Source organism: Gymnodraco acuticeps, unplaced genomic scaffold (assembly GCF_902827175.1).
Source record: "Gymnodraco acuticeps unplaced genomic scaffold, fGymAcu1.1, whole genome shotgun sequence".
In the NCBI taxonomy this organism is placed as follows: domain Eukaryota; kingdom Metazoa; phylum Chordata; class Actinopteri; order Perciformes; family Bathydraconidae; genus Gymnodraco; species Gymnodraco acuticeps.
This window is the reverse complement of record NW_022990265.1, coordinates 28,831-41,461: the sequence shown is the minus strand read 5'-3', so window position 1 is coordinate 41,461 and position 12,631 is coordinate 28,831. Positions and strand designations below refer to the sequence as shown.

At 41.9% G+C, this 12,631-nt stretch overlaps 1 protein-coding gene across 2 annotated transcripts; it reads left to right on the top strand.

The window, feature by feature from the left end:
• The first annotated feature begins 461 nt into the window (after positions 1-461).
• On the top strand, positions 462-11,870 carry LOC117549106 (nucleoside diphosphate kinase-like). Of its 2 annotated transcripts, none has more exons than XM_034220712.1 (5): positions 462-482; positions 7,817-7,949; positions 10,912-11,013; positions 11,104-11,216; positions 11,560-11,870. In XM_034220712.1, exons 2-5 carry the CDS (start codon positions 7,821-7,823, stop codon positions 11,672-11,674), a joined length of 459 nt encoding a protein of 152 aa, XP_034076603.1. In that variant the 5' UTR covers positions 462-482; positions 7,817-7,820; the 3' UTR covers positions 11,675-11,870. The 2 variants fall into 2 exon arrangements, with proteins under 2 accessions (XP_034076603.1, XP_034076602.1); XM_034220711.1 differs by lacking the exon at positions 462-482 and adding an exon at positions 6,402-6,526.
• Positions 11,871-12,631: the final 761 nt, after the last annotated feature.

Below are 12,631 nucleotides of genomic sequence, written 5' to 3'. Positions count from 1 at the left end.
AACTGTAGCTCTCTAGCTAGTTTATTCACGCTATTTAAACCAATGTATAGTGTGCATGTTGTCGGACGTCCACTGACTAACGTAGAGCGTTCACACAGGATCTGCTGGTCATATGATGTCCTGAGGAACAGAAACACAAGCAGCCCGCTGGACTCAGATCTCTAGATACCTCATCACTCCTCCGCTGATCCTGTACAAGTCCGGGCTGCGGTGGTTTGTTGATATACATGTCGTCTTCTTCTGTTTGCTTTAACCGAGGCTACGTAGTTATGCAGCGCCCCCATCGTCAGTAAATGGAAGTACTACAAAGAACCCCGTTTAGTGCAATTATTTCACATGTTTAGTTATATACACAGCTCGAAAAAAATTACCGAGGTCCGGACCTCGGTGACCTCAATGGTGGATATGGCCCTGGTCTCGTTCAGTGCAGAGATCTTACCAGAGGTGGAAAGTAACTAAGTACACCTACTCGAGTACTGAACGTAAGTACAATTTTGGGATACTTTACTTGAGTATTTACAATGTATGCTACTTTGTACATCTACTCCACTACAATTCAGAGGTAAATGGTGTACTTTTACTCCACTACATGTATTTAATACCTTTAGTTACTTTACAGATGTGGATGAATGATGTGAAATCTAATCAAGTGTTAAATCAGACTTTAGTTCCACCTGGAGTAAATCCACCAGCTACCCTGCAGTATACAAACTTTGTCATTCAAACTAGCTGCACCTTCACCAGCTTTGAGAACACTTTGAGAGACCGGGGCCCTCCTGCAACATCTTGCAGGAAACAGTGTCTGAGGGCATGTTCATTTAATAGACTATGAATGTTTTATATCCATGTAACGGGAAGAAACTCATCTAACTGATGTTTTTTTTTTTTCTTTTTTTTTTATAAACCCCACAATGCTAAAGCTGAGCCTCTGAATTAGCAACGGGCGAAAAATGCTAACAGATGACTGCACCGAAATTCACTCACAAAACCTTATTATTTATCTTTGCTGCACATCTCAACCCATCGTTTCACAACGTGAGGTGACACAGAATCGATGGGTACCCTCATTATCACTAAATTATACGAACTCTTGGAGATAATAACAGACATCAAAACATATGGCGCTAGGTAGCTAAAAACGTCTACCTAGTCTACCTTACCATCCAAGGGTGGTTTTCACTATAAGTAAACACATTTTTTTGGACGGACACTATAATTTACAGTTTTTTACTATGTTCAATCTGAATTTTCTTTAAAATAAAAAACATCTATATTGATTCTGACTTTTCTACATCCAACTCACAGGTTTATGATTACTTTGAGAAAAAGGATTATTAATTTAACCCTTTTAGAAGGGAAGATATGGTCATTTGTTCTGGGAATGTCATTTTCGAGCCTGAAACCTGGAAAACAGACTCATGGGCTAAACTGGTTAATGATCAATCATTATAAAAAATATCATATATATTATTCTGAAATGGACCAATCTGCACAACGACTACTTTTACTGTTGGTATACTTTAAGTACATTTTGATGATTATATTTGTCTACTTTTATTTGAGTAACATTTTGAATGCAGGACTTTTACTGTAACAGAGTATTCCTACACTCTGGTACTTCTACTTTCACCTAAGTACAAGATCTGAGTACTTCTCCCTCCTCTGGATCTTAAGGCTTTATGAGGGCATCAGGGTGAACATGACCCTTTTTCGTTAAACTCTGGAAGCAGGTGTGACACTCCATCCGGAGGATTTCAGCAATACATCCGACTGGCAGCTGTGGTGCTTTATGGTGCCGGCAGGTGTGTGTGGCCTCACACACCTGCCGGCTGCAGAGGAGATTCAGAGAAGCATTGGCTGCCTGCCACCAGACACCTTCAATATAACACATGAAATCTCTCCTTTGCGTCAGTGTAGGAGCAATTGATGGCAATAAAGCAACCTTTTTGCCTGCGAGAAATGTATGTCAACACCACTTTACATCCAAAGCAATTCCACATAACAGCTTCACACACTCACAGGCCGGGAGAGCTGCCTCTAAAAGCAAAAATAATGACTCTGTATTACAATCCATTACAGCACAAACAGCTTCTTGCTTCACATTTTGTGCAAGCATGGCGCCCTGCACTAAAAAAGAACGTCACGAAACATCGGGGCGATGCCAATCATGCCACATCCTCAGTTTGAGCCGAGGACGCCTTCGTATTAAGAGGAGCACCTCACCCAATAACAAAACACACACACATGCCTGGCTACCAAGCCTTCTGGAGTGTGTGAACAGCACTTAACCTTCAATGTTTCATCTCTCAGGAAAAGACAGTGAGAGAGAGAGAGTATAAATTACAGTTTAATCCTGGCCCTAAACCCTGGTAAAAATAGGACTGGAGGTATAACGTAGGGGATTAGGACATGGGATTAACTCTCCATTTGTTTTCTAAGATCAACCGCTGCTGGAGGTGCACGAGAAGAGGAAACAGGAGAGAAGGGGAGAGGAAACAGGAAAGGAGAGGAGAGGAAATATGGAGCTAAATCTGGCCCATATATAGACATTTTTATTCATTGGGATAAACCCCTTGAGATGCACCATCTTGTTTTCAAGGGGGTCCCGATAAGTTTTCATCATTTTTTTTATCCTGAACTTTGAAAACAATGATAAATTCATACAAAAGTAAGTAAGTATTTTAAAAGTTTTTCTGGTTGAACATTATTTTGATTTAGTTTCCTGATAATCTTCAAATTTTTATTTATATTTTGATATTTGAGTCATTCTTTTATCAGATGCAGATTTTATGCTTTTAAGATCTTTTTTTTCCGCTTTCAGAAATATGCCCCTGATGTTGCATGGGGGGGGGGGGCGTAGTTGAGGGCTCTTGGAATCATGAGTGACAGGCCTTCCATATTCATGATGCCTTCAGGAATTGTAGGTATCCCGAGAAAGATTTTCTGAAAAAATAAAAATTATATATTTATTTTTTTGGAATGATCAAAACTTTTGGCCCAGATTTAGCTCCATAATATGACAGGTGATAAGCAGAATCAGGAGAGGAGAGAAAACAGAAGAGAAAAGGAAAGGAAATGATAAGAGAGGTGTGGGGACTGGGAGGAAACAGGACACGAGGGGAGAGGAGATGTCCAGAAACAGGAAATAAAAGGAAAGGAAACGTGAGAACTGAGGGAAGGAAACAGGAAATGAGGGGAGAGGAATGGGCACAGGTAAGGAAAGAGGAAGGAAGGAGAGAGAAGTGGTGCTGATCTCTGTCGGGTGTTATGTTTCTGGACAGAGACTAAACAAAGCTCACATCTTGGGCTGAACCAAACGATTGGTCCATTGATCCTGGTAGACTACACAAACATGGAGGTTTCTTGTGCTTCCGAGTGGCTCATATACTGCTCTTGGAAGCCTTTGGATTTCTTCTGTAAAACCAGTTTTGAATCTTTGGGAACAGTACCTTAATTGTTATACTTCTTATAGACATCTAATCCCTCCAGTTCTTGGGCATGTGCCAGAGCCTTGACTTATGCTAATAATTAGACCACATGCCTACAGTTTAAAATCAATATTTTGGATTCAGCACAGTAAGAACAGATTTGAATGGATCCGAACATTTGTTGCATCTGGTGGTGATGTCTCTTATATGTTGTGTCTGTTGCCTATTCACCCTCTGCGCATCAGTTGCAACGTTTACTTTACGTTTGAGTGAGTGAATACATTAATGAAACAAAAGTGAGACCATGAAAGGCTTTGTGTGAGCCCAGGTTCTTTCTTCTAATAACCAGATTAAACAATCATTGAACACACACTTCATCTCAGGCTCTCACTGACGCTGCCTCAGCATTTAATAAAAAAATAAATAATAAAGCCAGTGCCAGCCCGCTAATGAAGCGAAGGGTGAACACTTACAGTATCAAAGCAGAATCCATCTCATAGGGAGGTTTCACTTGAGCCAACATACAGAATATGTTCATACAGAGAAGTCAGGCTCAGAAAAACTGCATTAATCTACATCGAGTGCATATATTGCTTTAATATATACAGATATTGGCCTCTTTTTGCAGGCTACATAAAGGTTGTTGCGTTTATGTCATGCAATGCACAGTGACTTTATGCTTATACCATAAAAGCTATGAGCTGCCGACTTTAAGCTCTTAAAGCTACCTTTTAAAAGCTTTCATTCTGTCATACAGCTGAATGGCATGTGTATTATGACCTGCAGCATTTATTCAAAGTACATTTGTATATGCGTTCCTGTAATGTGGGTGCAAACCATCATCTTATCAGCAGTAATAGCTTTTATATACAGCATGGAAGTTTACATGGCCTGTCCAGACATTTTTGGAAAAATCGAGGCATTTTCAGTTTTATCACTCTGACTGTGCAACATAAATATAACAAAACAATTCCAACTGCTTGTTGGCAAACCCTTGTACCGGCCATTCATGTTTGTTTGTCCAGTTTTGACAGTCTGACAATGGTGTCCATATACGAGTGTCAACATTTTACAAAGTAGTAAGATGAGCAACATTTCTTAAAATGTAACCCGAGCTTCTCTCTTGCTATGGAGCAGAAGCTCTGGGATGGCTTTAACCCAAGGTGGCATTATAGAAATGATGTCATCACAAAAATATAGACAATTCATTAAGAAGATTCTACATACAAATAAAAACACCATTTTTTTGATCTTTAGAAAAATAAAATACAATATATAAAAAGATAAAAATCATACAAGTAAAATAAACACAAGACCTAAACATTTAATGGTACAGAAGTCGTATAGAGGAATAATATATATATATATATATATATATATATATATATATATATATATATTAGGGCTGTCAAGTTAACGCGTTAATAACGCAAAAAAATATTAACGGCACTAATTATTTTAACGCGATTAACGCATGTGTATTTTTTTCCTCGGCCGCCCCGTAGTTTCAGAGCGAATCGAGTTTAAAATACCAGAGAGAGAGACCTTACATGTATTGTTGTTGTTAGCATCTGGTGCTAGCTAGCTGCACTAACGGATATAAGGAGCTGTTTAAATGAAAACAGAGGAGCGACATTTCGCCGACAACTGCGCCGAGCACTTGACTTTATGCAGGAAGCCAGACAGTGGGACATTGTACGAAAAGTCAGCACACTCAGCACGGATAGTGCGCAACATGATTGCAGCGTCCAGGCAGCTCCCGTTCGAGCATATGCCTTGAGTTGCACATAGCTCCAACGATCCTTCACACACACACACACACACACACACACACACACACACACACACACACACACACACACATACACACACACACACACACACACACACACACACACACACAAGTTGTATTGTATTATTGAATGAGAGAGGTTCCAGGTTGAATTGAGGCGAATATTTGTAATGTTCAGAGGTTGTTGTGTTTAATATTCATGAGAATATTTGTCATTGTTCAAATGATAATAAACATTAGCATAAAGCATATTTGTCCACTCATATGTTGATAAGAGTATTAAAAAAATATATATATATATTCCTCTAAGGTACATTTAGAACAGATCAAAAATGTGCGATTAATTTGCGATTAATTGCGATTAACTATGGACAATCATGCGATTAATCGCGATTAAATATTTTAATCGACTGACAGCCCTAATATATATATATATACAATTAGAATCAAATATAGTGCTGTGGTAGACTGGTTTACATACATCATTGATACAAAATGCATAAACTATAATAATTTCAAGTAAAAGTCCTGCATCAAGAATGGAGTCTGATTTGGAAAATGTATTTAAAGTATTGGGAGTAAGAGTACTCATTGCAGAAAAAACGAAAACATATTAAAATATTTTCAAGCAAATGCAAAACATATTCAATGTTAACCCACTCACCCACTATTTTTTGTTACTTAAATATCATTTTGGAAGTTTTAATCTTTACCAAATAATCATAATTATAATAAGTATTATAGGTCAAAATCTGAATGTATAAGTAACTAGTAAATTAATCTATAAAATAAATCTAGTGGAATAAAAAGTACAAAATTGGCTGCCAATATGTAGTTGAGCAGAAGTACAATGTTCTATAAAATGTAAATACAAGGGTTAATTACAAGTACCTCAAATGTGTACTTGAGTACAGCAATTGAGCAAATGTACTCACTTACTTTCCACCACATAGGCCTACTGCTCTTACTTCTGTATATCCACACATCGTTTTACCTTGTTGTGATATCTCGTTTTAACAGTTACTTATACACTGTTGTTTTTAATTGTATTGTCCTCTGAATGAATATGTACTGTCGTGTTTTTAACTCTCACTCTTTTGCTGATTTAAACTCCTGGATTTACAATGATTTAAAAATGATGAATCTATTACGCAAACTGTTTATTACATGTTTGGCCCTAGTGTCTTGCCGTAGCACTAGACTCCGCCTTCTGGGATAAAAAGCAGCTGCGCAGTCTCTGTCGGTCTTCTCTCACACGTCAACCAGCCGGAGTAACTTATACACACCACCACTCAATCTTTACAAGGTAATGGGTCTATATGTATTCCTCTTTTTGCTTGTTTAAGTAACCTATGTTTTAATATAAATACATATTGATATAGACACTCCTTTTCTTTCGCCCCACGTTGAAGCTAAAGTTCATTAATTTTGAAGAAGTCCTACTCCGTTAGTAACTTGGTTTAAACACATGTCTGTGTAATTCTGTGAGTGTAGAATCAACGGAAGCTATTCGGTAGCTGTGTCTTGTGGTGCTGCGGGCCTGGAGGAGTCCTGGATGTATTGGGTGGAGTGAGGCCGAGCTGATTTTTCCCCAGCGGCGCGAACAAAAGAGCACGCGGCTGTGAAGGCCGTGGCCTCTCGCCTGCTCCACGTGCACTGTCACTACTCACTAACTCAATTGTTGGTTCCGGTATGTGGCGGGCTGCAGTGACGAACTGAGTGCTCAGAAGTAGGGAGCTATCTGTCTGAACTTGATAGGACTGTGCTTTGGGTGGAGTCCGGGTGTCAGCTGCAGCCTGCAGACTACACGCCTTCCATTGTACTTTGCGCTCGTGCAGTCAAACGCTTCTTAAGAAGCCAATGTGCTTTTGCTTATGTGCTAAAGTAGTTGAGACTAAACTTAATCTAGAAATCATTACTAAGTAATTGCCAACTCTAGCACTAGTACCTCCAGGTTACTAGACTGTCACTTAGCAGGTTATCATTCACACCTTTTAGTTAATGCTAGTCATATATGCTGCTATATGTAAACTGTTAAATACTCTTTACATTAAGACAGTGAAATGAGGGAACAAAATGGTGACATGGTGTTTAAATGGAGGGTAGGTGAATTCCAACAGTAGGTGGGCATGAGTGATGTATATTTGTATATCATTTGTATGTGCAACAGTGAATGTGTTGTAGGCCTGGTTGCAGCCTGCAGCAGCTGTATATGCTGGAATCCTACATTGCCTGCAATAACAGGGAAACAATTAGTTGTATCCATCAAAGCCACATGTACAACAACTGTTTGTGGGTTGGTCCTATTCATGCTGAGTGTAGTGCTACCAAGTGGGTGGGTGTACCAAGTCTTCACTCTGGGCGGGGCTCACAGTCACAGTAATCCCCTTCAGGTGATCTCCTTCCAGACCCACTCCACCCTCAGTCTTGTCATTTATGTGTTTACTGTGCAATGGGGTCGGGGCCCTCCGCAGCTGGCCCCACCGATGCCTGTGCTAAATGCAGGAAGGGAGTGTGAGTGACTCTCCAGGCTTCTTCCTCCTGCAGACTGCTCTTTGTTTCACTTCATCCTCTTTTTCTTTTTGCTTTGTTTCAGAATCATGGCTGAGCAGAAGGAGCGCACTTTTATTGCCATCAAGCCAGATGGTGTGCAGAGGGGCATCATCGGAGAGGTCATCAAGAGGTTCGAGACGAAGGGCTTCAAACTTGTCGGCATGAAGATGCTCCATGTAAGTCAACATGTTTATCTGTAAGGCTTTGAGTAAAATGTACCTTGAAGCCCACTTTCATGACATTCACCTGTGTGATCTGTAACACTCTGCACATGATGCAAGTGAGCTGATAAGCCTTCCTGTCTATTCCTGACTGTAGTGTAGATTACCTCCAAGTCTCCTAAGCTAACATCTTAGGACACTGTTTGGAAACCTTCATTATGGAAGAATGGTTTGTACAGAAAATGTCTAGTTACGGCTGACTGAGGTGGAGTATCACCTCAGTCAGCCGTAACTAGACATGTACGACTGTCCTTAGTTGGTCAAGTGAGTGCTGCACAGAGCCAGGTGCTGCACAGAGCCAGGTGCTGCACAGAGCCAGGTGCTGCACAGAGCCAGGTGCTGCACAGAGCCAGGTGCTGCACAGAGCCAGGTGCTGCACAGAGCCAGGTGCTGCACAGAGCCAGGTGCTGCACAGAGCCAGGTGCTGCACAGAGCCAGGTGCTGCACAGAGCCAGGTGCTGCACAGAGCCAGGTGCTGCACAGTAGTGCTGGGGGGAAACGATTATTTTGAAAACGATTAAGATTAATCGGGCGATTATTTTATCGATTAGTCGACTAATCTAACGATGATTTTTCTGTTCGATTCATAAAAAATGTAATGTATCTCAAATAAATACCAAAAAATTCTTAATAATCGTTTTTTTTGTTCAATGAGCGCCCCAAAAAACAACAGCCGTTAGCTCTTAGCACTCAGAGCTCACAGCTCCTCATATCTGTTCAGAAACTAGACAAAAGTTAAACAAGTACAAACCACAGACTGTCTGTGTCATGGTGAATACAGTCACTGGTTTATGTCTGTAGGCCGTTGTTGTGAGTGTGGACGGTTGGAGCATATATAACGTTAGCTTAGCCAAGCTCCATTTAGAAAACACGCATTTTAAAAGGTGTTTCGCCTGCCGTCTGTCTGCAGACTTGTCAAAGCATTAATTCATGGTTTTTACTAACCGGTATCAGTATGTTGTTACTTCGGCATCATTTTGAAACGTGGATTACAATTAATTCACGGTCAAATATGTTCATCTTGTTGTAGTTGTAGCCCCCTTGCCAGCGATTCTCTCTCTAGTTTAGCATACTCAGCCCGACTCAGCCTGGTTGTTCCTGGCCCTAGAACCACGATTTAGTCGGGCCAGAAAAAAGGTGAAAAAGTAGCCCCGGGCCAAAACTAGGCCAAGTGGAAACGCAACCAAAAACGGGCCCCGCACGGCTCGGCACGCTTAAAGCGAGCTACCCGCTGCAGTGGAAACGCGCCATAAGCTGACTAACGTTAGTCTAATGTTATGTTTGACTCGTAAAGGACCACAACATGAGTTAGCTCTCTGTGCAGTTAGTTAGTGGCTAGATAGCGGTGTACTGCAGACGTAAACTAGCTGCCATTCCAGCCAACATTAAATGCTGACAAACGTTAACTAACACACAGCTGGCGCCGCTAGCTAGGTAGCTAACATTAACTACTAACCAACCAAGCACGAACAAACCGCACGGAGAGCTATAAGATAGTTAGCACTACCGAAGTGCACAGAACTCAAGCTGCACAACACACTACATAAACGTGGAATTAATTTAGCCAAAGTTAGTACTTACTTATCATTGTTCCCTCCACGAGAGACAAGGGGGTGCCTCCGCTTTAAATGCTCCAACATAGCTGTTGTGCTAGTGTGGTATGCCAACTCCATTTGGCAAAGACTGCAAATAACAATGCCTTTGCGTTTTGGACTAAATGTAAAGTATTCCCATGCTTTTGAAGACCTAGGGCGAGATGCTTTTGTTTGAGGGCTTCGTGCGCAATCCTGTGAGGAGGAGGTGGTAGCCGTTTCAGTCTCCATTGTGTTTGAAGTGCGATTGCGAACTGCTTGTTGCTTTGGGTGACCCACGTGTGTGTGTGTGTGTGTGGCGATGCGTAGACGAGGAAATCTGTCGTCGACGAGATTTTGAAGTCGCTACAGCACTACTGCAGAGACTGACTGCTGACACATTGTTGTATCGTTGAGTCATCATCTAGAACCCAACATGACTTTTCACTTCATAAGACTAGCAAACTGAATTGGTTGCATTAGTTGTTCAGTACTTTTGCAATATTAGATAAATAGCAGATATTGAATGGGTAGGTGGAAGTGTGTCCTGCATCAGCAGTGACTTTGGCCTAGAGATGTCTGCTCGTGGGATTTCTGGTTATTCAACATGTGTCCTGAGTGTGACCTATGGAGGGTGATGGGTACTTGGAGCAGGTTCAGAGGCTTTGGAAGGTTATTATGGGGTAGCTTTGGGATTATTGTGCGTGAACACGGCACTCTCTGAAGGAGTGCTTCTGTACTGAAACGAGGCAAACAACCTGAAACATCCTGGCAGTGCAGAACACGAAACTGTTTGTATTGAAGGGCAATATTCCTACAGTTGAGGATGTGAAAATAATCTGTAAAACAGCAACAGTTCAAACTATTTAGGATCCAACTGAAGGAATGAAGTAGTGTGGGAATGAAAGCTCTCAATGTGTGTTTGAACATGTTCTGGAAGGTCTGCACAAGCAGCTGTATTTCTATGCGCCTCATGAGAAAGGCTCTTCTGCTTGCAGTGAGTGTCGGCCTGGGAAATGGAGCTTTTACTGTTCATTAACACGACTGTTATTCTAACGTGTCAGCCTTAGCCCATCCTGGTGTTGGTCGCCCATGCACCACTACACATCAGGATAGTGGACTGACTGGTCCCACTGCCTTTCAAGCAGATGCTAATCTGTTGTACCTTGTGTGAAGGTTCTCTCTAAAGTCATATAGTGAGCGATTGTGCTGTCACTTTAGAAGGTGGTCAGATGAACCTTCGAGCATAAACCCTTTCCCTTTTCTGACATGATGAATACAAGGTTTTAAATGTAGGTTGGTTCACCTGTGATGCTTCATAAATGCACTCCCTGTCTCCGCTGCAGGCCCCCCAGCAACTGCTGGAGCAGCACTACATCGACCTGAAGGAGAGGCCCTTCTTCCCCACCCTCATGAAGTACATGACCTCCGGCCCCGTGGTCGCCATGGTAAGAGATGCAGCACATAGGAGCTGAAAGTCAGAAGTGTGTTGATCAGCAGTATGAAGCAGATCTCATGCCTCCCTCTGCTCTGTCCAGGTGTGGGAGGGAAAGGGTGCCGTGAAGACCGGCAGGGTGATGCTGGGGGAGACCAACCCCGCTGACTCCAAGCCCGGAACCATCCGAGGAGACTTCTGCATCGACGTCAGCAAGTGAGTGCTTTACATCAGGAGCCAGCAGATACATCAAGTTTCATACAAACCTGCTGCTCCTACAGAATGCAACCATACATGATAGACAACATGGAACAATCAAAGCATACATTGATTACAAGAGTAGCAGCAATGATTGATGCATACATTCAAAAGGCGAGATGATACAATTATTCTAGATAACCTTGTGTGAAAGTTCCACAGACAGAAAGCATTGTGAGGCAAAAGGAAACCACATGACAGCTAGTGAAAGTGATGTCACTGTGAACAACCCTTTGGGATATGAGCTGTTCTTTGGATTCCTTGTATTGCCGTCTTCCTCATGTTTGCCCACCCCCCACAGGAACATCATCCACGGCAGCGACTCGGTGGACAGTGCCAACACAGAGATCGCTCTGTGGTTCAAGGAGGGCGACCTGTGCAGCTACTCCAGCTGTGCTGACAGCTGGCTCTACTGAGACTCAGTGCAACTCTACCTCAGCCCTGTAGCCACGCATGTCTGTCCCACGCACCATCATCACTATGCTGTACTGGGATACAAGTCTGAATTCATTCCATTAGAAACATTCCATCATTCATAGATATCAGTTGGTGACCTGAAACTGTTTTAGTTTTGTTGCCGGTGATCTGCTTTCCAATAAAATGCTCACAGTACAACGGCTCTTCATTCATTGGTCGGATTACAGCACTAATGTACATATGATCCTGATGGGAGGGATTAGATTGTGATGCATCTCTAATGTGTGTGAGAGCTGTTTTATAATCTCAGATTAGGGTCTCTTACAGAGCGGCTCAGTGAAGACCTGAGCCGGCTCACACGGCACTTTTTAGAACTATTCTGAAGAATCCATCTTCAAAATGCTATTTAGTGTTTGTCAAATGTTTAAAGTAACATGGTCTCTATGACGATGTCACTATCCATTCCAAATGACTCATGCTTTCCCTCATTGTTTTATGAAATGTGTGAAGTGGTCTCTCACTAAGGTCAGAGCTGCTAGCTTCATAGCTAGTCCCTCAGCCAGCATGAACAATGACGAGCCAAACACTTGTAAGGTGGCTTTAGATCTGAATGAAAAGCCGCACCAGTGTGAACACAGTTTGAGTGTACTGCTCTCAGAAGTCACAGCAACATGTCATTGAAGCATCCTTTGTCACTGTTCTTCACTAAGTCCTACGTACTTACTTCACACCACTTGACATGACCAGAAGTGCTGCATTAGTCCATCCTTAAGGACGGACGTGCAACTTGCTCCGTTTCTCTGGTTTGACTCTTTAGCTTTCAGGTTTATTCCTTAAACTATTTTAACAACATAATTTCAACACTTGATCTGCTGTCAAATGAAACTAGTGTAATGTTAACACTTGAAACGGGCAGACCTGGTTCAGGTTCAGCAGGTCCTGAGGACTGGTTATGA